The sequence below is a fragment of the Macrotis lagotis genome, chromosome 6 (assembly GCF_037893015.1).
Source record: "Macrotis lagotis isolate mMagLag1 chromosome 6, bilby.v1.9.chrom.fasta, whole genome shotgun sequence".
Classification (NCBI taxonomy): domain Eukaryota; kingdom Metazoa; phylum Chordata; class Mammalia; order Peramelemorphia; family Peramelidae; genus Macrotis; species Macrotis lagotis.
The window spans coordinates 64262935-64289011 of NC_133663.1; the positions used below are offsets into that span (position 1 = coordinate 64262935).

At 35.4% G+C, this 26077-nt stretch overlaps 1 protein-coding gene across 1 annotated transcript in view; it reads right to left on the reverse strand.

Moving 5' to 3' along the window:
- The window catches only part of SGPP2 (sphingosine-1-phosphate phosphatase 2), a 133825-nt gene that overhangs the window by 69277 nt on the left and 38471 nt on the right, over nt 1-26077 (reverse strand). The window contains exon 2 of the mRNA XM_074191272.1: nt 21720-21890. Coding sequence (XP_074047373.1) covers nt 21720-21890 — 171 coding nt within the window. The remainder of the gene's footprint in view (nt 1-21719; nt 21891-26077) is intronic.

Sequence of the window (26077 nt, forward strand, 5' to 3'; positions counted from 1 at the left end):
TTTTACCAGTCTGGAAAGCAATTTAGAATTATTTCCAAAAAATGGCTATAATGTTCATGCCCTTTGACCCAGAGAGTCCATTACTAAACCAAAAACCCTATGGAATTAAAAAAAGAAAAGTCCCACATAAACAAAAATCTTTATAGCAACATTTTTTTGGTCATAGCAAATGAGTAGAAGCTCATTTATGGAAGAATGGCTAAACAAACTGTGATATGCAAATACAAAGGAATATTGCTATGCTGTAAAAAAACAATGAAAAATTCAGAGAAGCATGAGAAGATTTATATGAATTGATGCTAGTGAATTAAACAGAACCAGGAAAATAATAGAGGCAATAACAATGTAAATGGAAAGAAAAATAACATGCTACAAAATTAGACTAAGCTGGATTGCAGAGAAGAGATATGAGGATTTACTTCCTTCCCTTCTTTGAAGAGGTGAAGGAAGCATAGATGTTGATAGTTGCCTATAACATTGGATGTGGATGATATGCTAATTAGTTTTGCTGAACTGTTTTCATCCTACTTTAAAAAAAATTTTGTCCTAAGGAATGGCTCTCAGAAAGTGGGAGTGTCAAGGAGAGGGATCTTGGGATCATAGATTTAAAGCTAGAAGATTCCTTAGAGGTTATCTAGCCCTCCCTTTTATTTTACAGATAAGAAAACAGACCCAAAGATTTTTAAGTGGCTCGTCTAGATTTATACACTACTAACTGTGAAGCAGATTTGACTTGACTTCCAGTCTAACACTCCATTCAATTTCAGTGCTATCTGAATTTTATTGGGAACTGAAGGTGATATCACTCTTCTACTTTCACTCCAATTAAGCAGACATTGACTAAGACATTGTTGGGAACTGGGATAAGAAGGAAAAGAAAGCCAAAAAGGAAAGCAATTCTTGTCTTCAAGGAGCTTATATAGGCAAATAACTTAGTCTCTGTGACTGAGTTTCTATATCTATAAAAAGGGTTCATACTTGCCCATCTATCTTACTGGGTTACACTGAAAAAAAAAATCAATCAATAAAATGCAAATTAAGTTCTTTTCATGCATAAAACTATTTTATATATCTACACATATATATTATACATGTACAGTTATGTGAGAACTAGCAGATAGGAGAACTGACCTGAAGCTAAGTTCTCTCCCTCAAATCTCACTCTAAGTGGACTCAGAGAGAAACTTTGATTTCAATTCAACAAACATTAACCATATAATATAATAATATAATATAATATGATATGATATGATATATGATATGATATGATATGATATAATATAATATAATATAATATAATATAATATAATATAATATAATATAATATAATATAATATAATATAATGTAATGTAATGTAATATAATGTAATGTAATATAATATAATCCTATAAGATACCATTATTTTCTTTTGAAGTCAGGATTATGCATATCATTCATTCTGACTGCCCGAGACAAAAGTCTAATAATTCCCTAGGTTCAGGATTAGATATAATTAGATAAATGTTCCCTGGCTTTTTTTTTTAATAAGACATAAAACTGGGATGTGAGGAAAGGACTGGCTCTGAATTGATATAACAAAAGAAGTGTTCAATTGTCTTAATGGCAATGGAAAATAATTTAACCTGGTTCTTTGAGTATCTTCTCTCCAGGACCTCAGCATTTTTGGATGAAGGAACCTTAAAAAATATCCTTCATTCATTAAAGAAATGAAAGCATAAGGAACAAGGGAGTTTTTGTCTTTCTTGGGTGATTATAGATTATGCCTGATCAAAAGAATAGGGAGAAGATGGAATGTACAGGTGAGTACAAGTTACAGATAGGGAAGAAGAGTGTGTGTTTTATAGTCATTTAAAGAAGTAGTCAGTTTTCTGCTAATCATACTGTAGTGTAATTCCACATACCCCAAGGACAGTATATCTTTCCCAGACAATTAGGTGGTCCAGTGAATGGATAGAATTGGGTCTGGTGCCAGGAAGATCTTTGTTTAAATTCAGCCTCAGGGGCAGTTAGGTGATACAATGGATAGAGTACCAACAGGAAGTCAGGAGAACTTGAGTTCTAATCTGCTTGGACACTTAATTCTTATTTAGCTGTTTAACATTGGTCAAATCACTTAATTCCATTGCCTTGCAAAAACCAAAAAATAAATAAAATAAATTCAGCCTTTAATAGTTACTGTGACTGAAGGAGTCGCTTAGTTTGGTTTGCCTCAGTTTTCTCACCTGTAAAATGGGCAGGATAATAGCACCTACCAGAGGTTTTTTTGAGATAATATATGTAAAGCACAAAGTAGATACTATATGAATATTTATTCTCTTCCCTCCAAATTATAATGCATTTTAAAAATTAAAATAACATTTTAACAAAACCCTATTCTTCTGTTAAAAAATAAAGTTAGCTACAAGAAAGCAAATGTCACAGAAATCTGCTCTTAATGTTTAACCAGATCCAAATTACAGATTCTATTTGTTTCCAAGGAGAGTGGCCAAAGCTTAATTGTATTCTATTCAATTCCGGTTAGTGAGGGCTATAATTTACCCATTGTTGCATACTTTTTAAGAACTCATTAATCTCCAGAAAGAACTAACTTAATTTAACATGCAGGGAAATCTTTTGAAGTGAAAGGTGTCACCAGTTTAAACAGAGGATTAAGTCACAATTACTTTGAAGGTCATCTTTTGGCATCAAAATTGACCCTAGCATAGTATTTCATGCATTATAGAACTGAGGATAAATAATATTCATCTCTTTCCTTACTAAAAGATTACCTATTCCAGCAGTAATATATTGAAAATTTGCATGTAATATCAAATTTTTCTGAGCTGGAATGGAATCATTTAATCCAATTTCCTCATTTTGAATATGAGGAAACTGAGGCCTACCGAGTCTGAACCAGTTGTAATCATCAGTGAATAAGCAACAGGGCTATGATTTGAACGCAGGTTTTTGGACACAAAATCAAGAATTCTTTCCACTTAAACAGAGTCTTGAGATCTGTAAACTTTTATTATATATGTGTACATATATATATATATATATATATATATATATACATAACCACATATACACATATAGTCATATCTATATTTCAAATCTTATATTGTATAAAAAATCAAAAACTTCCAATTTGTTTGTATGCTGCATCTGTAAGACACTAACTGGGGGAAGGAAGAGAATAAGGATTTATATAGAGACTACTATGAGTCAGAAACTTTACAAATATTATCTCATTTGATCCTCACAACAACAATATAAGGTTGTTATTTATACCCATGTTATATTTGGATAAACTGAGTCAAAGAGAAGTTAAGTGATTTGTCCAGATTTACAGCTAGTTATCTGAGCTAAATTGAAACTCAGGTCTTCCTCCATTCATTGGGTCACTTGAGCTGCCTAATTAGAAAAAAGATTCATCAGTAGTTTAATCTCAACTGTCTGCTTCAGTTTAAGGACTTACAAGTTAGCACCTCTGATAAATCTTACTATTAATATTCTATGCAAAACTAACTTATAGAGTGCTGGGCTATGGGTCAAAAAGACTGAAGTTCAAACCTAATCATAAACACTTACTAGCTGTGTGACCCTGGGAAAGTCACAAATTTTGTTTGTCATAGATTAATAGTATTATCATCCTCCCAGGGTTGTTTTGAGTATAAAATGAGATAATATTTGTAGAGTTTTTTGTGAGATTTTTGAGATAAAATGTGAATATAAAATGAGATAATATTTATAAAGCTTTTTGCAAACCTTAGTTATATAAATGTTAGCACTTAGTATTATCATTAATAATTATAATAATACATTTTTAGGATTACAAATAATGATCTTTATTATCATCAAAGATGACTCTCCTTATTAGGGGGAAAAATTATAAAATTCAAAATAAATATAATCTTTTTTAAAATAGGATGACTCGGGCGGCTAGGTGGCACAGTGGATAAAGCACCGGCCCTGGAGTCAGGAGTACCTGGGTTCAAATCTGGTCTCAGGAACTTAATAATTACCTAGCTGTGTGGCCTTGGGCAAGCCACTTAACCCCATTGCCTTGCAAAAACCTAAAAAAAAGAAAGAGGGAAAAAAGGAAGACTCTCCTTGTTTACTTTGCAATGACAGCATTTCTTGATTATAAGAAAATGTTCTTCTGTCTTCATCATAAACAAATACTATCTATGAAGATCACAAGATTTAGAGGGGGGGAAAGGACTAAAGAGGAAACCCAATCCAAGTCCTTCATTTTACAGATGAGAGATTAAGTCATTTGCTGATTGTCACAAACATGGCAAACAGCAGTACTGGCATTTCCCCTGACTCAAAATCTACTCGTGTGGATTTTGACTGTAAAACCAAGGCATTACAAAAACCTAAAGGAAAGCAACCAGCTTTGGGGGTATTCCCTCTGGCACTCTCCAGAAAAAAACAGGAAAGTAAATGAAGCAAGATGAGATGGCTGAGGTCTGGAGAGGAATGTCATCTCTACCACACTGATGACATTTGCAACTCAACAAATTGTCAAAGAGAACTATGGTCTGGATGAATTTGCCTGAGTCTTGACATTCTGGAAATATATGAACACATAAGACATACTAATGATCTCCAATTCCCTATATTTCTCTCCACCCTGATGCTTCATCAGTACCTCAAAGTCAAAAATTGAACTTTCCCCCCAAATTTACTTATTCTAACTATTTTTGCTATCATGGTGTTACCATGATTTAGTCTTCTGTGAAAACATGAGTATTGTCATTAATTTTTTTTTGTTCCTTCACCTCTCATAACCAGTTATTAAGACCTATAGATTACAGCTTCATAATATCTCTCTTATTCATTCTCATCTCGATATTTCTACTGCAACTACTCTCCATTCATACAGCTGCCTCTTAATAGTTCTTCCTACCTCTATTCTTCCCCTGCTGGATTCATCTTCTTCACACAGAGATGTGGCACTGCTACTTCCCTGATCAAAAACCTTTCAAAACATTCTACTGTCTACCAATTAAAATTTTAAAGTCTGTCTAACACTAAAATTTAAATTCTATAAGTAGGTACCACTCCACTTACATCTCCCATCTTCACTCATGATCTATTTTTCAGCTAAAATGGACTACTCTCTTCCCCTGCTACCACACCTTGACCTCTCATCACCTCTCCGTGTTCTCTCTCCATCTATTTCCCTTGCCTGGAATATTCTCACTCCATCTTTTCCTGTTGAAATATATTTTATCCTTTAAAGATAAATTCAAATTTAGCTTTTAAAGCTAAATTTTTTCATGGATCCTGCCTTGATCTGCCCTACATTATTTCCAAGTCTAGTCTCAAAAAAAAGATTTCCTTATTTTCTAACCAATGCTCTTTCATCTACTGCCTACTGCTTCAAAATTCTTTCCATTCTAGCTTCTCCTAGGCTGTAAATGGATATCCTGAAGTAGGAAGGGTTTTTTTTTAAGAGATGATAGTGCCAATAAAAAGGGGGGGGGTTGAAAAATAAAGTAACTTCCCATTTGGTAAGAATTTAAAACCTCACCAGAGCTCTGAAGTTGACCATCAACCAGGACAGAATTACTTGCCACAACAGTAATCCAAATTTCTTAATGTGGTTAAATGAAAGGGTATAAATTTAGAACTGGAAGGGATAGAATATTCATCTTCTAATTTTACATGTTATATTTGCCATCACATCTGAAGCTTGTAGATTCAACTTTTTAGGAAGTTTAATCACTGTGGACAAGAACTGAAATTAGTTATATTGCATCAATAATCTTTAGCCATCTAGATAGCCAAATGGATGAATTGTTGATTTTGAAGACTGCTTAAAAGAATTTTAAATAAAACTCAAAATAATTCTACATAACTTAAATGAATTTTATATTAAATTATAATACATTTAAAACAAAACATAGGGGCGGCTAGGTGGCACAGTAGATAGAGCACCAGCCCTGGAGTCAGGAGTACCTGGGTTCAAATCGGGTCTCAGACACTTAATAATTACCTAGCTGTGTGGCCTCGGGCAAGCCACTTAACCCCATTGCCTAGCAAAAACCTAAATAAAATAAAATAAAATAAATAAAAAATAAAACAAAAAATATACAAACACAAAAGTGTAATTTGATAACTTTTTTTTGCTAATCCCTAATTTATTAATCAATATTTATAAATCCAATAATCTTAATCTAAGCCTGCTATAGCCCTCAACTCTAATTAATTTACTCTGAAGCCTTGATCTTAGAATAAACATTCCCCAGAATTGATAGAAATTTCAGGTTGGGTTTAGTCAGAAGAATAAATTTCCTCTCAGTTGACAAATTTATTAAAAATTCTCTGACAGTTATGTATTTTCCTGCTCAGTTAGAAATTCTTTAGAATTGTGGTTGTTTCTTCTCAATCTTTTCTGTCTTGGATAATATGAGGAATTTGATAGCTTATGTTGCTTCCCGCAAGAAAGCTTTCTCTAGGAGTACTTTTGTTAGTCATAGGGGAAAGATCTTAGGTTTGTTCTTTTTGTAGCCCTTTTTATTAACAAAAATTCCAAACATGCAAACATCAAATAAAATGAATATTTTCTTTTTGTTTGTTTTGCAAGGCAATGGGGTTAAGTGGCTTGCCCGAGGTCACACAGATAAGCATTAAGTGTCTGAGACCGGATTTGAACTCAGGTCCTCCTGATTTTAGGGCTGTTGCTCTATCTACTCTGCCACCTAGCAGCCCCCTAAAATGAGTATTTTCAAATACATTATGGAACAGGAAATGATTGAATGTGAATCTACAAATCTCTATTGTGTAGATCTTACTTTTCCAATTAAATATTCAATAAATTGAACATGTAACTTTCAAAGTTGTCTTGTTTGTGATTTCATCTGGTCTTCCTTCTATCTTTCTATCTTGTCATTTATTTTTACTACATACACACACACACACACACACAAACAGTAAGGAAAAAAGTTCATTCCATCTCTCTTTCTGCTTCTAACTTCCTCCAGTTAAAAACAAATTAACCCTTGAAACAAAGATGTGTAGCTAAGCAAAACAAGTTCCCAGACTGGTCACATCCATAGATCTACATATGTCTCATTTGGCAACTTGATCCATCAAAAATATAGGATTTTTTTCATATGGCCATTGAAAGTTTGGATATTTTTCTTTGAATACTGACCTTTAGCAACTAGAGAACAGTTCTTCTTCTTATACATTTGAGTCAATTTCTTATATATCTTAGAAATTACACCTTTACCAGAAAAAAAATTTCTACAAAGCTTTTTTTCCCTCCAATTAAATGTTTTTTATCTTACTTTAAAGGGGAAGGGGAGGAAGGAGGGATAGAATCAAAACTTAGATAAAATGAAATTTTTTAAACTTAGAGTCAAGTTAAGAAGGCTCAAAAATGATCTGGGGGGGGTAGACAGGGTATAGAAATCTAATATATCATTAGGGTTGGGTCAGAAATGTGATTTCATTGAGATAGGGAACTTCTGATGAAGAAATTCAATCTCAGACCACCCACCCCTCTGCAAATTATATAATTGTCTGAAGGGTATTGACAAATTAAGCATCTTCCCTAAATTCATATGGTTTGTATATGTCAGCGACAGGATTTGAACCTTTGTCTTCATAACTCCAAACTTCATAACTCCTCTATTCACCAACCAGTGCTCACTGTTATAACATACAACAGGACATGATAAATGTATTACAGAGTGGCACATGAAAGTGCTGAGAAATGTATGAGGGGAAAGGTCATAATTGATTATAGAAGGCTTCATGGAAGTGTCAGATTTTTAAAAATGGGTAGTAATTCAGCAGGTAAAAGATAGGGAAAGAGTCCATTCTGTTCATAGGGAACTCCATGAAAAGCAGAGTAAAGAGTAAGAGAGTAAAAAAGAGGGCTCAGGAGATAGGAGTATAGAGTATTTGGAGAGGAAAACTATGAAATAAGTTTGGAAAAGTTTTCTAGTGGCAGATTATAGAGGGTCCTAAATGTTAAGGAAAGGATGATAAAGTAAACGATTCTGAGCTTTACTCATGAGACCATAGGGAACCACCAAAGATTTTTAAACAAAATTAAGAAAATAATCTAACCAAATCAAAGGGTATAGAAGAAATGGCAAATTGAGTTTAGTAATTTACTTAATCTTTGCCTCAGTTGCAAATTAGTGACCATCTGGGGCCACCTCCTGTCATCCTGATCTATATCGTGTCACTAGACCTAGATGACTTCAGATGGAGAAAGTGAGGCTGGGAATTTTGCATAGCCCTCCCTTACTTAAATACAATTCCCTTACATGTCATGGTCCTCTTCAAGAACAAAAGACAAACAACAACAACAAACTGGGAATAATGATAGCACTTATTTCGCAGAGTTGTTTTGGGGTCACATGAGATGATATCTGGGAAGGACTTCGAACAGTCCCTGCGCTATAACTGCGCTATGCAAATGCTAACTAGTATTGTCATTATTCTTAATGACAATTAAAGGGGAAAAGGTTGGTTGACTGATCCTTCTCTTCAAGGCTAGACCCAAAATCTTCATTCAGTTTATTAAATATCTAACCAATTTTTGGTTAACGATGTTTTGGACCATTAGAAAAGACCTTAGAAGAAGCCAGAACAATAAAATATGACTGCTGGCCACTTAGTCTCTGGGAAGCCCACCTCGTCCCATCAGATTTTATTTTTGAGGCAATTGAGCAAGCTAGTAATTCTCGAAGGTCATGACTCCAGGGTCAGTGCTCTATCTGCTGTACCATCTAGCTGCCAGATCTGAGGAGAAATCATTTACACTGTGAGGAAGGCATTAACAGGGATACAGGCAGAAAGTCAAAGTGATGGGAGAACAACACAAGAAGATGCTCTGGTTCCCCTTCTCTGCTTCTCCTCAAGAGAGGGCCCAAAAGACCATTTAAAAACCAAATATTTTGTAAAGCTTAACAACATATAAAATGTTAACCTTCTTTCTATTAGTGATAATAAAAAAACCACCTAAAACAGCAAAATTAATTAAATTTATTTTTCTAGCCAATTAAACTTCTAAAATATCTTCAGCCTATAGCTATCTTGGAATGATTTTATGTATATATATATATATATATATATATATAGATAGATAGATAGATAGATATAGAGATAGAGATAGAGATAGAGATAGAGATAGAGATAGAGATATATACTTCTCATTTTTTCTGAATAAATTGTAAGCTTTTGGAAGGCAGGGACTTGGTCATTTGGGTCTTTGTATTCCTCAGAATACATAACACATAACTTGGTACATATCAAATATCCAATGAATATCGGTGGTTGATGATGGTGATTGAAGCCAGAAATTATAGTCAAATATATTTTGCTTAAAGGACAGCTGAGTAACTCAAATTTTGGAAAGATCACCACTATTCAGCTTTTTCCAAAAATTATCTGGGAAACTTTGCCAAGACCATCTTGGGGTTTTTCAAACAGCTTTCTAGACCACTGAATCTTGTGCTGATGTGATGCAGGCATCTCCATTAGCCTTATGGACAAGTCTGACATATTCTATTTGGCACCCAGTATAGAGTCAGGAATTAAGTGTTTACTAGAAGAATTAGTCCTTTTAAATCAAGTCCATGTCCCTAATAGGCAGTGGGAAGAGAGATGTATTTGAAGTTGGAAGATCTGATTTCAAATCTGAGTTCTGTCATTTATTACTTACTTGACCTTGGATAACTCATTTAGATTTTCTGGGTCACAGGATCCTCAACTGTGAAAAGGGAAATGATTGACATATGATTTCTATGATCCTTCTAGTTCTGAAACTATTACCTTGTCTGTGATTCTTTTAGTTTTTGTTGCAATGCTTTTCTCATTCAGTATATCCTTGAAGATATAAGAGGTAAAAGGTAGCATATCCTCTCAGTTTGACTGCCTAAGGGTGCTGCTGGTGGTGGTGGTGGTGGTGTGTGGAGGGATGGACTGGACAAGAGATCAAATAACTTGCCTTTTCTTCTATCTCTTGGTTTTCAATAAGGTAAGGGTGGTCATGAATTGATGGGTGGGTCACTTTTTGTTCACTGAAGGAGAAATAACTCCGTAATTAAAAATTGATCCCTTCTTTAGAAAAGAAACAGCACTTCCAATGACCTTCAGAGTTAATAGATCTTGGAATGTCAAGAAGATATTGTTTCCTCCTTGGTAATTTCTTGGGAAGAGGTGAAAGGGTCAGAAAGGTCCTAGCCAGAAGGAACATGCCCATGTGCCTAATGATTTTCATTAAATCCTTCTCAGCCTCTAGCAAAAGTTTGTCTTTATTTGTGAGATTCAATTGGCAGGAGTTCTACTGGTCAGTGCCTAAAAGATCCTGAAAAGCAATGACTTCCTGTAGAATAAATAATAGGATCACAGATTTAGAAATGGAAGGAACCTTAAAGATCACTGGTTTCAACACATAGATGAGGAAACTCATAGAGGTTAAGTGACTTGCCCAGGGTCACATGCATAGAAGGATTTGAATTCATAGCCTGGCTAGCTAGCATTTAACCTGCTACTCCTTTTATCTATCATGTCAATCATTTATCAGTATTGGTTTTTTAAAAAAGTTAAACTAACATATATGCTGGGACTGCTTTCCTTTCACATTTAATAAGATGGAAAAGAAAATCCACTAAGTTTCTGTGGTAGGCCAAGAAAGGTTCTGCATTATAACCAGAGACAATTAAGGAGACAGTGAGAAGCCAAAGACCTGCTCAGTGCCAACCAGAAGCTCTCCCCCGGAGGCAAACACTGACAGCATGTAGAACCTTATGTAAGCAAGAAGGGACCACTTGGAGTCAATAAAAATGAAAGTTTGAAGAGAAATTAGACTGGTGTGTCCCTGTCACTCCAAGGGGAGAGGGTACACATGGTCTCTTTGGGCAAACTCCCAAAGTATAAACTTGTTGGGGAATCCATACTTTGGGACTGTAACTGTTTTCTCCCAAATAGGCTACCTTCCTGGGAAGGAAATGCTTGGCTAGGCAACAGAAAAATCATTTGGCAGTGGTAGTATGGATTGTAAATGATTAAACTGACTTTCTGGTACAAATCAGTCTTATGTGAGGTTGGGAAGCATGAGCCAATTTTTCCAAGGTCTGATTGCCCCTGGATGAGATGAACAATCAAAATTCCAGACCTGCAGGGTTGGGAGGAGAGGGGTGGGGGCAACCTCTGGCGTCTCCCATCAATGTATCTTTTATTACTGCAATTGACTTTTTTATAATTCCATAAAAACAAGCTCTTTCTTTACTCTTCTCTCTTCTGGTACAGTTACTGCCTTTTGGTAAAGGTACTTGAAGGGTTATTTTCAACTCTCCTTTCCATGCGTCACAGTGGACCTAAAATAACTGGATGAATGAATTTATGTGGTATGCCATGCTGATGCAGACCTAATGAGAAGAATGGGATGGATGAACTCTGAGGCTGTTGCCAGCTCTAACAGCCTATGGTTCAGTGAATCTCTCTAGGTACTTAGCACTTTATTTTCCCCTGGCAGAGCATTAGATACTTAATGCATCTACAAGAAAAAGCAGAGGACAATCCCTGTAAATTATGGGATTTGTCATTATCATTTTGGGTGCCATTATTCAGAATACAAGCACAATATTCAAAATTTTAATCTGTTAAGACCTACTAAGGAAGCTTTAATGCTATAAAGTGGAAAATTAGTTGGAAAAAAGGCTAACAATACTGAAATTCTCTTATACATGTTAATAAGGGTTATAAAATTCCTTATTTTTAATTGTGAATTCAATTTCAATTTCAAAGAATATTTATATTCAAGACTTATTATCTTCTGGTGTCCCACATGTCTATAGATGATTATAATGAAAAAAAATTCTTCCATATGTTGAGGAATGAGATTTTTATTTACTGTTAATTTTTAAAAAGTTAGCTCCTTTAGGTATAGGACCATTGCTAAAATATCAATCAATCATGCACAGAACATAGTTAATTTATTATTAAACTGAAATCTGCTTTTAGCCCATTAGATTCAGCATAAGAAGTTACTAAGATTCTGAAGAAATCAAAACAATAGAGGAAAGCAAGATTTAGATTCAGAAGCTCATCATTTGCAATCTGCAGGCTTTGTATTTGCATTGCTAACCTGAGAAACAAAGAATGACTGTATCTAGTGGGGAAAAAAAAAGGAAACCTAGGCCATTTGCTTCATGTTTTAACACTGGCCATTCTCCAATTTTTATTAAAATCTTCCCTGACTCTAGGAAAAAAACAAACAACCATAGCTATTTTAAAGTTAATTCCTCTTGTAAGTGCAGACAGTCTGCCAAAATGGAAGTGGAGAGATTAGATAATCTCTCATTTGGACAGTGTTTCTTCTTTTCAATCACAGCCCAAAATATCTCTGTATATCCTGGAATTCTATTAGGGGAGGCTATTCACTGGCCTCTTTCCCAAAGTCTGGGGCATCTTGCATATATACAGCCAGTTAACTTTCAAAAGTTTAATACCTGGCTACCACACAGAAGAAAGAACCAAATTACTGTTTCCCTTCCAACTCATTTAGTAGAGACATAGGACCAATTACAACATCTTTTTTTCCTCTCACAAAAAAAGTTAATTTAAATGAAATAATATATTTTCAAACATACTAAGTTCAATAGAAAAGCAAACCTGTCTCAAATTAAAAGAGAGGGGCAGCTATGTGGCATAGCAGATAGAGCACTAGCCCTGGAGTCAGGAGAATCTGAGCTCAAATATGGCCTCAGACACTTAATAATAACCCAGCTGTGTGACCTTGAGTAAGTCACTTAACCCCATTGCCTTGCAAAAAACAAAAACAAAAAGAAATTAAAAAGGGAGATATACATAGAATTTCTTTTGATCTAGAAAAAATTAAGCAAGGGGTAGCTAGGTGGCTAGAACATGGGATAGAACATGAGTCCTGGAGTCAGGAGAACCTGAGTTCGAATGTGACCTCGGACACTTAATTACCTAACTGTGTGACCTTGGGCAAGTCACTTAATCCCATTGCCTTGGAAATCAAACAAACAAAAAACAAAAAAAATTAAGCAGCATTAAAATTTTTTTAAAAAACTCAATGTTCTTTATGAATTGGTGACAAGCTTAAATATGATTTAGGGAAAATATCAGAGGATACAAGGGAAACCCTAGGGATGAACATGTTCACTGGCACTGCCCAGGCAGTAAATTGTTGAATGATTGACATTTTCCCAAATGGTGCCTTTGCTATTTCCTAGTATCTAAACTTAACTCCAGAGAGAATTTCTTTCTTTTTCTCACTCTACCCTGCCTTTGCCTTCTCTCCTTGCTCTTCCTCTAAAACATTGTCTTTTTGAAGAGTGCTGGGAAGAGGGACAGAAATTCTATCGCCATATTAGACAATGACAAAGCTCTGATAAAGACTATTAAAATTTTTTTTTTAAATTCCACTCTCCTTGCCCTCACTATATGATGACCTGGCAAGAAGTCATTCAACTTCACTGAGTCTTGGTTTTTCAGCCTTTAAAATAGGAATTAAATATTATCATTCTTGTCTTCACCTCAGTCTAGTCATTTTGTGAGAATCAATTACTATTTATTAAATCTCTAGTACAATATGCCAGTCATTGTGAGCAAAGATAGGGATACAAAGGCAGATAGGGATACAAAACATTCCTTGCTCCTTGCTCCTATAGAACCAAAACTCTAATAGAATTCGAATCAAAGCAGAATATAGCTCTCTGACTCTAAATACTGCACCTCTTCCATTGTATCATGCTGCATCTCTTATTTATTTTTGTATTGTTTTGATGAAGAAAGCAGTAATATAGCCATGAAACACTTAAAATATTTCAGTCAAAGTGATACAATTAAATACTATTTTAAAACAAAAGAAATCTCTTTAGTGTTTGCAGAGTAGCAACCATATCAGTTTTCATGGTTGGATTGGTAAAATGGTGAGCCTCTGACTTTGTGTCAGAGGAAAGGAACTGTGTGTGCTTGTGCATCCACTGCATACGTCTAAACACAATGTACATATGTGCATCATATATATATATATATATATATATATATATATATATATATGTATTATATTTGTGCTGTGCATGCATGTGCAGATACTCACTATATATGTGGGGGAGAGGAGAAATTTATTCGAGTCTAATGATTTCTTCAGGTACCCTTACTGTTAAATTAGCTTTTTTTTTTTAAACAATATATAAGAAATCCCTGGGGGCAGCTAGGTCACCACCAGTGGATAGAGCACCAGCCCTGCAAAAACTAAAAAAAAAGTCCCTGAATTATGAACATCCCTCATATGTATATCATAATAATAACAATAATAACAATATCTCTTCCAAGTCATGCCATCAGAGGCAGAATGTTACAGAGAAAGGGATACACTCTAAAATCAGAAGCCTTGGTTTTAGACTATCCAGATTTTCTTTGACTTAAGATGTTGACTTTAAGCAAGTCACTAACCACCTTTTGGGTTTCAGTTTCTTCATTTGCAAAATGAAGTGATCGGACTAAATGATCTCTGAAAGTGTTGGACATCAACTCTCAGAACTCAGTATCCGAGACCATGCCTAAAACAGCCCAGTCTTAGAAGTATCGAACTTTCATATGCAACAAATATTCCAAAGTCCAGTTAAAACTAATTTACTAAGGTAACATGAAAAGAATATGCTTTTGAAAGTATAAAAGTTCTCTCCTCCACCTTCTGTCACTAGATCTATTAACCCAAGAGAGCAATTCCCCACACAGTACAAGACCAGTAAACCAAGCAGTAGTCTCAGCCATTCCTTTCTCCTTCAGGTTAAGCCTTTTATATAACAAGTCTCTAACCCTGTCAAAATAAACAATTCTGAAGGACTTAAGAACTTTGATCAACACAATGACCAACCACAATGCCAGAGGACAGATGAATGCCATCCACCTCTGGACAGAGAGGTGATGGATACAACATGAAGAATAAGACATTACTTTTGGACATGGCCTAGGGAGGATTTCCTTTTATTTGTCTATGTAAACACACTACAAGGATTTTGTTTTTCTTTTCTTTTTTTCCAGTGAGAAGTAAAAGAACTATTGTTAACTGGAATTTTTTTTAAGCTGGGGGGGGGGGTAAGGTAATAAATGATGATCCAAGGAGTAAGTGGGAAGAGGATAAGTTTTTGCTGCAAGAACTGTTGGCTCTAGTTCTCAGCTCGTCCAAAATTGGCCAAACTCCTATCACATTCAGTTCTCTTATTTGTAAAGTAGAGATAATGTATTGCTCATATCACAAATATTCAAAGGATATTATTAATAAAATACTTTACAAACTTTAAAGAACTGCATAAATCTAAATTATTATTATTGATGTTGTTATTATTATTATATGTCCATGTATAACTAATTGGTACCTCAATGGATAGAGTGCTGGACCTGAAGTCCGCAAGACTTATCTTGGTGAGTTCAAATTTGAGCTCAGGCACTTACAAGCTATGTGACCCTATGTAATAAATATTATATAATTTATCATTATTATTACTAGGAGTAGAGATATAAGAGTATGGTTTCATAGACAGGACACAAGAAGTAAGACTCTGGTCCTAATTACAAGTATCCTTAGGACCCCTTTCATGTTCCCTTAACTCTTCTCAAAAGATACCAAATCCCAAGATAACAAGATCTTTAAAGGAGGCTTAACAGATCACCTGAAGAATTGTTTCCCTTTCTTAAAAGGATTTAAACATATTTAAACAAAAGGATTTTTGCATATTATGTTATGCCTGGAAGTTAGACTCTCCTTCCTATAAGATAAATCCAACAAAGTTTCTCAGAGACTTGTGGAAACAGTAGCTACCATGCCTTGGGCCATTGTAAAGTCAGGTGTCTCAAATCAGTATGAGTTGGGCCTCAAGAGGAATTATGTGGGCTGCTAGAACATGCAAGGGCCAAAACAAACAGTGAGCAGGTTGGGGTATCTTTCTGTCCCTCTGGGGTTCTCCTCACTGTGCCGTTTGAGCACCAGATGACAACCTAATGAAGCCAAGGGGTATGAAGATGGTAGCAGACACAGAGCAAGCAACAACTTGTTTCTGATTAGAGCCCCTTGCTACTCCACAGAATAGAAGTGTTGCTTAACCTCTAGCAGTGTGGCCAAACTAAAGCCCTTATACCTTTCCAAACAGGTCTTAATCTACAAAAATCAGCTAAACTGTTTCCTATGGTTATCAGGCCACTAGCTGGTTACTAAAGACCACAGATTGCCCACTTCTTTCTTGCCTTGTCCTTAATATGTCAGAATCACAGATGGCAGCTACCCACTGCAACAGCATCTATTAGGAAAGTTATTACTTTCATTCATTTGTTCAGGATTCATTCACTCAGTGAATGAATAAATATTTATTAGGTGCTTACTGCATGCAAAGCACTCTGTATATAGTGCTTCAATACAAATAGGAAAGCAATACAACTCCTCTCCAAAAGCTCATATTCTAATAGGAGGAAACAATAAATAGAGAAGATTTCAATGGCAAGTCAGGTGGAGAAATCCCATGGTGCAGTGCTATTATAGGCATGACTCTGAAGCCATAACCCTCTTAGTTCAAGTTCAATACTTGGATGAAATGAGGTATTTGTGAGTCATTGAACAAAGAAGGTTTGTTTTGCCCTAATGCAACCAGGGCAAAATGGCACCTGGCTGCTAGTCACCATTTAGAAACACATTAGGTAAATATGTCATTAGTAAGCTGGCTGAGACAGAGCTGGTGGTCTGTGGGGCATAGCTACTACTTGATATTTTTGGTTAAGGGCCTGGGCTGTCTTAATTAGTTTTCTGAGGGGAAGCAATAATCAAAGTGGGAGTAATGACTTGATTCACTTGGAGATGTTACCTCCTGTCTGTCCCTCAGGGTGCCTTACTGCTTCAGAATCTGGGAAGCCAAGCAATAGTTTATTCTGGTATGCACAATGTACTGTATCCAGTTAGTATTCATGGTAGTTATGTTGATCTGCAGTGCTGATGAAGTCAAGGTTAGTGGTGCAAAGTCAATCAGATTATGGCAAAGATCAACTTCACTCTATAGCTATAGGACATAATCCCTGAAGTCAGCCAGCTGACAAATAGGAGTATTAATCAAAATCATTCTTTGTGGTGGGGAATCCAACAACCTAAATCATAGGTCCTGATGGTAGGTTCAAAAATCTGTCATTTGCTTTTCTTCATGGGCTAAAGAACCCTTTCTGCTAAGTGGCCCTCATATATGCATGATGTTCCTCTCTCTCTCTCTCTCTCTCTCTCTCTCTCTCTCTCCCCATATATATGTGTATACATGCATAGTCTCTATACACACACACTCACACACACACATGCACACAAATATATATGTATATACACCACATACACACATACATTCCTGTGCTGGGCTCCATTATAAGAAATCCAGAAGTAGTCCTGATCTTTTGAGAGGCTTCCAGTTTTCCTTCTGTTTTCTTTGGTGACTCAAATTTACCTTCTGCTGATATGAAAGGGTCACCATGATGGGCAGGATCTGTTGTTTCCCAATGAACAGCTATGGTCAGGGGAATCTAGAGGCAAGTTCTTAGTATCACCAGTAAATTGTCCAAGATATACTGCTACCATTTTAAAAAGGACACAGAAGCATGAACTGATGCTGAGGGAGATGAGCAAAATCAGAACATTGTACACCCTAACAGTAATATGGGGGTGATGATCAACCTTGATGGACTTGCTCATTCCATCAGTGCAACACTCAGGGACAATTCTGGGCTATCTGTGATGGAGAATACCATCTGTATCCAGAGAAAGAATTGTGGTGTTTGAACAAAGACCAAAGACTATCACCTTCAAATTAGAAAAAAACCCACTATTTTATTATGTAATTTTGTTATCTCTTATACTTTATTTTTTCTTCCTTAAGGATATGATTTCTCTCTCATCACATTCAACTCTGACCAATGTATACCATGGAAACAATGTAAAGACTAACAGACTGCCTTCTGTGGGGAGTGGGGAGGGAAGTGAGATTAAGGTGGATATTGTAAAATTCAAAATAAATAATTTTTTTTAAAAAGCCACAGAACATTTGAAAGAGGGGAAAGAGCACAGGAGATACTGGCAGTTTAATATTTTCATCTTGAGGCAATGTTCTCCATTTGCTTCCAAGAAGATTAATAGATGAAAAGCAATGAACTTGAATTGAAGGAGATACTACCTAGAACATTTAACTAAAATTGCAACATATTTGTTGCTATTGAAGAATAGTTGCTATGATTTTGCCTCAAGATTGTCTTTTCAATATCTTTATGGGAAGAAGGAAAATGGATTTTGATTTTATAGTTTTGTTTTATATCAAAAGTGTCATACAGAATCAGTACTCCCTACCACAAAAAGGAAAAAAAAAGATTCTCCTTCATCCTGATAAAAAGCCCTCAGCCAATGTAGGGGAAGAAGGGTTAAGGGTGAGCTCATAAGCCATAAGGTGGTAAAGTCTCCTAAGCCAAGAGCTGGTCCACACCAGCCACCAGATTAAATTACAGTATATCTTCCCAGTTCCAAAAGGAATAAGATTACCAATTTGGTACATTCGATGAAATAAATGTGAGGCCTGGGGATCACTTTTCAAAGACTGAATATCAATGGAAAAAACATTTAGACTCCACAGCCCTCCTCCCCATCTCCTTCGTCTTAAAAGGAGTGGTCCTCCAATTGTAAACAGAAGGTGTTCCCTTCTTGGGAGACATTGCTCCAGCAGGGGGCGCTGCTCCACAGTCCTAGCACTGCTGCTTCAGAAAGGGCAGGACATTCAAGTTATATAGATGGAGATGTGACTCAGTTTACAAGGGTTTTAAAGGAATCTTTAATTGCACTTTGAGCCATGAGTAAGGTTGCAGAGAGTAGCAAGTTTAGGAGATGGAGAGCTCAGAAAAGGCATGGGATGGTGCAAGGGCAGAAATAGAGAAATAATGACAATTGTGAGCAAATATATTTCTTTAGGTTTACAGAATCATAGAATTTTGAAGTTGAAAGGGGATTTACAGGTCATCAGAGACAACTTGTTTGGTAATGTTGAAGGAATCAATGCTTCAATTATCCTATCCCAATCCCCCCCCAAAGAAGCTAAACTCAATTATTCCTTTACCTTGAAGTCTTTAGATAAGCAGTCATTTATCTCCACCAGCTAAAAAGTATTAGATCAATTCATGAAGATACAATCATAGGGTTTTTTTAGAAGGGTCATGAGAAAGGATCATAAATATGCTGCTATTTGCATATTTACATTTTTTTAAAAAGTTGTAAAAAGGAATAATGGAGATAAGGAAACCAGATTTGTGATTTCAATGGTATAGTGAACTCCATTGTGAGGAAACTGTTTCCCCTGTTTCTAGAGATCAGAACTTTCTCTGCATGGCTGCTGCAACACTCCCAGTTTAAAGTGTAATCATTAAAATGACATCACTGATCCAGAGTGTTGTTTTTTTATGGTTGTTATAATTGAGTCATATTATTCATGTCCATCTCTTCATCACCTCCTTGGGAGTTTTCTTGGCACCACTACAGTGGTTTGCCATTTTTTTCCCAAGTTCATTTTACATATGAGAAAACTGAGGCAAACACACATACACACACACAAATACACACAGACACACACACACCATTCCTCTCCAGACTCCATTCCTGACTCTTAAGACTTTCTCCAACATGCTACAACAGCCTTCTCACCTTGAAGTTCACTCTCTCTGTGGTCTCTATCCTTAAAATTTATACTGTTCTTCTGGTCCCATCTTTGTATTGCTTGGTTGCTACTAGAACCACCATTTTTAGGAAAATGTTCAGGCTAGTCATATCTTCATTCCTCTTTGAGCTATCTGGACATTTTCCACTTTACCACTTTTCCTCTTCCAACCAGATTTTTTAAAATGTTTTTCCTTCATTTGAACATAAGCTCCTTGAGGGAAGAGGTTATTCTTTTGTTTGTTTGCTTTGCACAGTAACTGACTTATAATAAACACTTCATTAATTCTTGTTGAAATGACCTAACAAATATTGTTCTAGGTTCTGTTGCTGGACATGCAAAAGAATCAATCTTGTCTTTTAGTGGGGCCAAAATGGGGGAGGAGGGAACTATGACTCCAATTGTCCTAATTTACCTATTGCTAATTGGTCAGGGTCATTAAGATTAGCAGGACTAGAAACTTCACATTGAATGGATTAAAGATCAGAGAATTAGAGGAAAGTGTATAGTATCCTAATCTTACAGCTGGAGGGGGATTTATGAAGACTTTGAACCAATCTCTTTATTTTACAGATGAATAAACTAAAGTAAAGTTGTCCAAAGTCCCACAGGCACTAAAAACACAGAATGAGGATCTGAACCCAGGTCCTCTAGATTCCAAAACCATACTGTCTATCGCACAGCAATGCCTCCTGAGTTGAATATAAAGCAATGGTGAGTCTACGGATTTACATACTTTACATAAGAAATATTCCTTAAAATTTGCATGCCAATTGAATAAGTCATCAGAACTGAATTTGTAAGTTCAGATTTTGGTGTTATGGGATCTTTTAAAGTGATTTTTAAACTAAAAGCTTCTCAATCCTACCTCCATGATAAAGTCATAGAATTGCAGTATTTTACAGCTAGAAAGGGACCTTAAAGATCATCCTGTCCAAATGTCTCATTTTGACCAATGAAGTAAATGAATTCCCAAGAAAATACAGTTAGTTATTAACAAAACCTGAATCTCTTGACTTCCAGTTCAGTGGTCTCAATTTTGCTCTTTTCAGCTTATACCTTATGCCTGGGAGAGGGACAACTGGGTAGCACAGTGGCTAGAGCCTTTGTCTTAGATTCAGAGGATGGGGGTTCAAATCTGATCTCAGACACTTGCTACTTACTAGCTATATGATCTTGGGCAAGTCATTTTTAACCCTGATTGCCTCTCATCCAGGGCCATCTCCAATTCATGTCTGGCCACTGGACCCAGATGGAACCCCTCATTCATATCCAATTCATGTAACTGTCATGACATCAACTCCCTGCTGTCATAGTCTTTTTCAAAAAAATGAAGGACAAACATTATAGCCAAATCTCCTTGATCCCAAAGCCTCTCCCCTTTGGCTCTACAATCATAGAGGTGTTCAGTTCCCTTCTCTTGCATGGACCAATCATGTGTCCAACTCTAGACTCATGAAAAAGTCAAAATCTAGGAACCCCTCCCCCACATAATATCAAGTCACATAGGTTCCCCCAAGGAAAGCTGATCTAAGAGTCCTTTTACAAACTCCATATTGTTATAAAACGTTTCTTTATCTTCCAATTAGTATGAAAGCCCCTCTAAAGCAGAAAGAGGGACACATCTTTTTCTTTTTGACATTCTCCATAGGACCTAGAACATGGTAGCCAATTGATATTTGCTTAATGAATTAAAGATGAAACTAATTAAAATGAAAAACTAATTGGAGCCAATGGAGAGAAAACAATCTTATCCCTTATTAGAGCATACAGAAAATAATCAATTTGTCTTTTCTAGGCGCATCTCTATTTTCTCACTCAGTTTCTGTTCTCATATAGGGAGGCACAAATTATTCAAGAAAAAATTTTAAAAACAGAAACAAGTTATATTTTTGAGTTTCTCATTTGTGTTTCCACAGAAAACTAGAGAATAAAATACTATTGACTTAGGGATCCAGGAAAACAAACTGCCAGTGGGATAATAAATAGCAATAGAGTATAAGTATAATACTTACAACCCATATAATTATCAACCTTCTGCTCACAAAAGGGTCAAAATTCCAGTAGGTGAATGGAAGGAAGGTGATATAAAATATTTCTTCACCCATAGCTGCTGAAATCTTGAATAGATAGTAGTAGAAATAATTCTTCACAATGTACTTCTGGGTATATTTCTGCACGGAAGGCTGGAAAATAAAGTTTGAAAGGATTCTGTAAGCTCACTGGAGGAAATCATTTCATTGCATGTTTTAAATGACATTGTCTAAAGTAAAGAGTCCTGAGTTAGCATGACCCTGTTGTCCCTGAAGATACTAAAAAGGTAATGATGGAGCTTTGCTATTACAGTTGTCATCATCATTATTATTATTTAATATTTATTGAGTACATTCAACTACATAGAGAATATCTTTGTTTGTGATATTTAATCAGTAGATTAAGACAGAAATAGGATGATAACATGAAAACTGAAGAAAATTTAGGATACAATTATCATTTGAGAAAGGAGGAACCATGTAGGATTCAATGTAAACATAATAGATCTAAGATTTCATAGTTATGTAATGTTGTGCTGTACTGTGTTGTTTTGTGTTGTGAGTTGGGAATTTGATAGCTTTGTTATACTTGGAGATCACTTTCCTTCTTCTGTCAATACATCCAATCTTAAAATGAAACCAGTAAGGCCAAAACCCTCAGGTTTCTTATAAGAAAAGCTGGTTGCAAGTACACGTATGAAATAATAAAAAGCAATAACACTCACAAAACCCCCCTTTATTTTTTTACCTTTTGGTTTCCTTCCTTCTTATTCTAACAAGTGTAACATGAAATTGTGAAGAGTTTCAGAAAATTTTAAAAAATATTCTATATAAAAATAAGAAATACCTCTCAAACATACAAAGAATGAGAAAAGAAAGATAAATGGTTTGGTTCTGCCTGTTGGATAATAAAACTCCAAAGACTGAGTTTTAAGGCTATCAAAAAAATTAGATAGTCAATACAAAGGGAAAAGCAAATCAAGCTAAAGTTAAGAAGATTATGTTAATATGCTTCTATTTGCAAACACTAATGGCTTTTCAGACTAGGATTCTTATTAATAATAACTGGATGTATATGCATATACAACATATATATGTGTATATACAAATATGTAGCATATATGATGAGGTACCCCCAAATGAGAAAAGGGATAAGATTACTCATAATTATAAATGCAAATCTGTAAAATTTCCTTCCACATCAGAAAAATCACCACCAATCAATCAAACAACATGTATGGATTTATTAAGTTCCTTCTATTTGCCAGGCACTCTACGAGGCACCAGAAACTTAAATCAAAACATTTCATGCCCTAAAAAGTTTATATTTTGAGAAAGAGGGAGGAGAGTACATATATAGTTACGATAAAATAAATATAAGGTGACTGGGTAGGGAGTGAGGAGGTGCAGCAGGAGTAAAGGGAAGCAGGATCAGTAAAGTCCTCATGCAGAAGGCTGCACTTGAGTTAAGCTTTGAAGAAAAGAGATTCTAAGCAGAGGTGAGGAGGCATGGGGACAGGAAATGAAATGCCATGTTGGTGCTGTTGATCCTTTACAAAGAGGACAAATGATATCACTGATTTCACTGGACTGTAGGGAGTATGAAGGGGAGACATGTGAAATACTGCTAAAAAGATAGATTGAGGCAAACAGAGGTATTACATATTATCCTACAGGTAACTGGGAGCCACTGAAGTTTATGGAGAAGGGAAATAACATAGCCAGATTTACCCTTTCGTAATATCGCTTTGGCAGATAAGTGGAGGATGAACTGGAGAAGAGAGATAGTGGAGGTAGAGATAAGACTAATGCAATAATCTAGACAAGAGGTGATAAGAACCTGATATAAGGTGGTGTGGTTACATGACTGGAGAAAAGAGGGATGTGAAGAAAGTCATGGAGGTAGAAATGACAAGATATGGTCCACTGTTTAAATACTCAAATGAGAGGGAAAAATTGATAATGATACTCAAGGCTGTGAACCTAGAAGACTAGAGGGATGGTAGTAACCTCAACTGAATAGGGAAGAGTTCAGAAGAAAAGTTGGATTTTGGAGGAAAGACAATAATCTTTGTTCTGAGATGTCTATAGGTCATCCAGTTTAAGATGGTCAATGGATAAGAGGCTGTAAGTGTATCTAATAGGTAATTCGTTATATATGACTAGTACTAGAACATACAGACTTGGAAACTGCATAGCGGTGATAATTAAGTCCATGGGAGCTGGTGTCACCAAGTGAGAAAGTGTAAATGAAGAAAAGAAGGGGAGGCCTAGTGTACACCCTTGGGGTGTACCTACCATTACCATAAATTATAAAATGTGCAAATATCTGGGGGAGGAAGGAACTGTGCAAGTAGGTCTTGGATGATACAACACAAGGTGTAATAAAGTTATATTGTTACCATAATCTAATCTTACAGCTGAGTAACAGTATTAACTTGAGAGAGAGAGAAAGTAATGCACTATGTAATATTAACCTGATTCAACAGGACTTTACTTCAGTTCCTTAAGGCCAATATTTGGAAAAATGCTTTCTCAATCAGTATTTCCTAATTTTTTTTTAAAAAAAGGGAATCAATAAAGTTACAAAACTATTTACTATACTCTCCTAAAATATACTGGTATAATTGTTAAATTCTTCAGTAAACAGTGAAAACATGGTTTATTTTAGTTTTTTCTTCATTTCTTTTGTCACCTCTTGGAGACCAAATTTTAAATTCCCATTAAAATTATATTTAAAGATACAGAAATGTTCCAAAAAATACATAATGCTAGAAACTGAAAATATTAAGCATAATTATCAGTTCTTTCACTCGTTTCCTATTCTTTGAATTAAAAATGTGAATAAAATACTTTTTAAAAGATCAAATAAAATAAAACAGAACCCAATTTTTGACTGAAAAGAGACAATTTCCAGTTTTGGTTATTTTTTGGTTCTAGGCATACAGATAATTTAATAATTGGGTTTTGTTGAACCTAGAGCTATGGCGAGTTTGTCTAGATCTTGGTGAGTTATTGCAATTTTAAGTAATTTGTCCAGCAAAAAGAAGTCAAGGAAGTTTCTTATCATTTAAAGAGAGAAAACTCAGAATCAGACAATAAACCAAATTCTTTTCTAAACAAATCTCTCCAATTAAATGCCAGTAGTTATCTTGTGTTTATTGGTTGAAAATTCTTTTGATGATATTAAAAGTAGAGTTAGGCAGTAATTCACATAGATTTTTGCTAATTAGACAAAGCAAAGTCAAGTGATTGCTGATATATATATATATATGGAAGAAAGAACATCAACATAAATTTTAAAAACTTCATAACAGAAAAATTAACCCATATAAATTGATTACCATTAAAAAGTTCAATGATCAGTGAACACTTAACACTTAAAAGGAGAAAGATGGTAGCCAAAGGCAACAGTTGTTTAAAATATAAACTCATTTCTAAAATTTTAGGGGGAAATAGTGGAAGATCTAGAAGCACTGTCTCTGCCATGAAACAGTGAGAAGCAGTGGAGAGTAAAAACAGGTTTGAAAAACTTGATGGCAAGAATCTAAGCAAAACACCCCAGAGGGCATTTAGAAATGAGTCTGGAAGGAAAACAAAGAAGAGCAAAGCCTGCAAAGTTTTTTGTAAAAATCTATGTTCCTCAGCATGGCTAGGTGTCACAGTGGATAGAGCACCTGCCCTGGAATCAGGAGTACCTGGGTTCAAATCTGACCTCAGACACTTAATAATTACCTACCTGTGTGGCCTTGGGCAAGCCACTTAACCCCATTGCCTAGTAGGAAAAAAACATAAAAAAAACAACTATGTTCCTCATCAGGGACATTGGATCTATCACACTTCCCCTCAAATATCACATCCCCAAATGGGCCCATGGAAGAAACTTTACCTATCTGTGAAGAGAACAAGGATGAGGAAAAAAAAATGGAACTATATTAAGTATTTAAACTCCAGGGAAATAAGGGACAAAAGCAACACAAAGGCTAAGATATTTGCTAGGTGTCTATAAAGGGGAGATAATACAAAAAATAAAAAAATTTCAGGCATTCATTCTGAAAAAAGCAAATAGCATATATATGTCAATTTTCCTACATATATAAAATTTTTATTAGGATACTCTTTGAATCCAACCTAGATGGAACCATTAGTAGAAGCAAGAAGGCTTTTTTGCAAGATATTCTACTACAAACTACATTCTTAGCATCATACAATTGACTATAGATGTAAATAATATAAAAGTCCACTAAATTTGGTGACTGACCTCCCCCCCCCAACCTTTTTTGATGTGGTAAATTACTGCCTAAAGTCTCTTCTCTAACCAGATTGTCTCACATACCTAC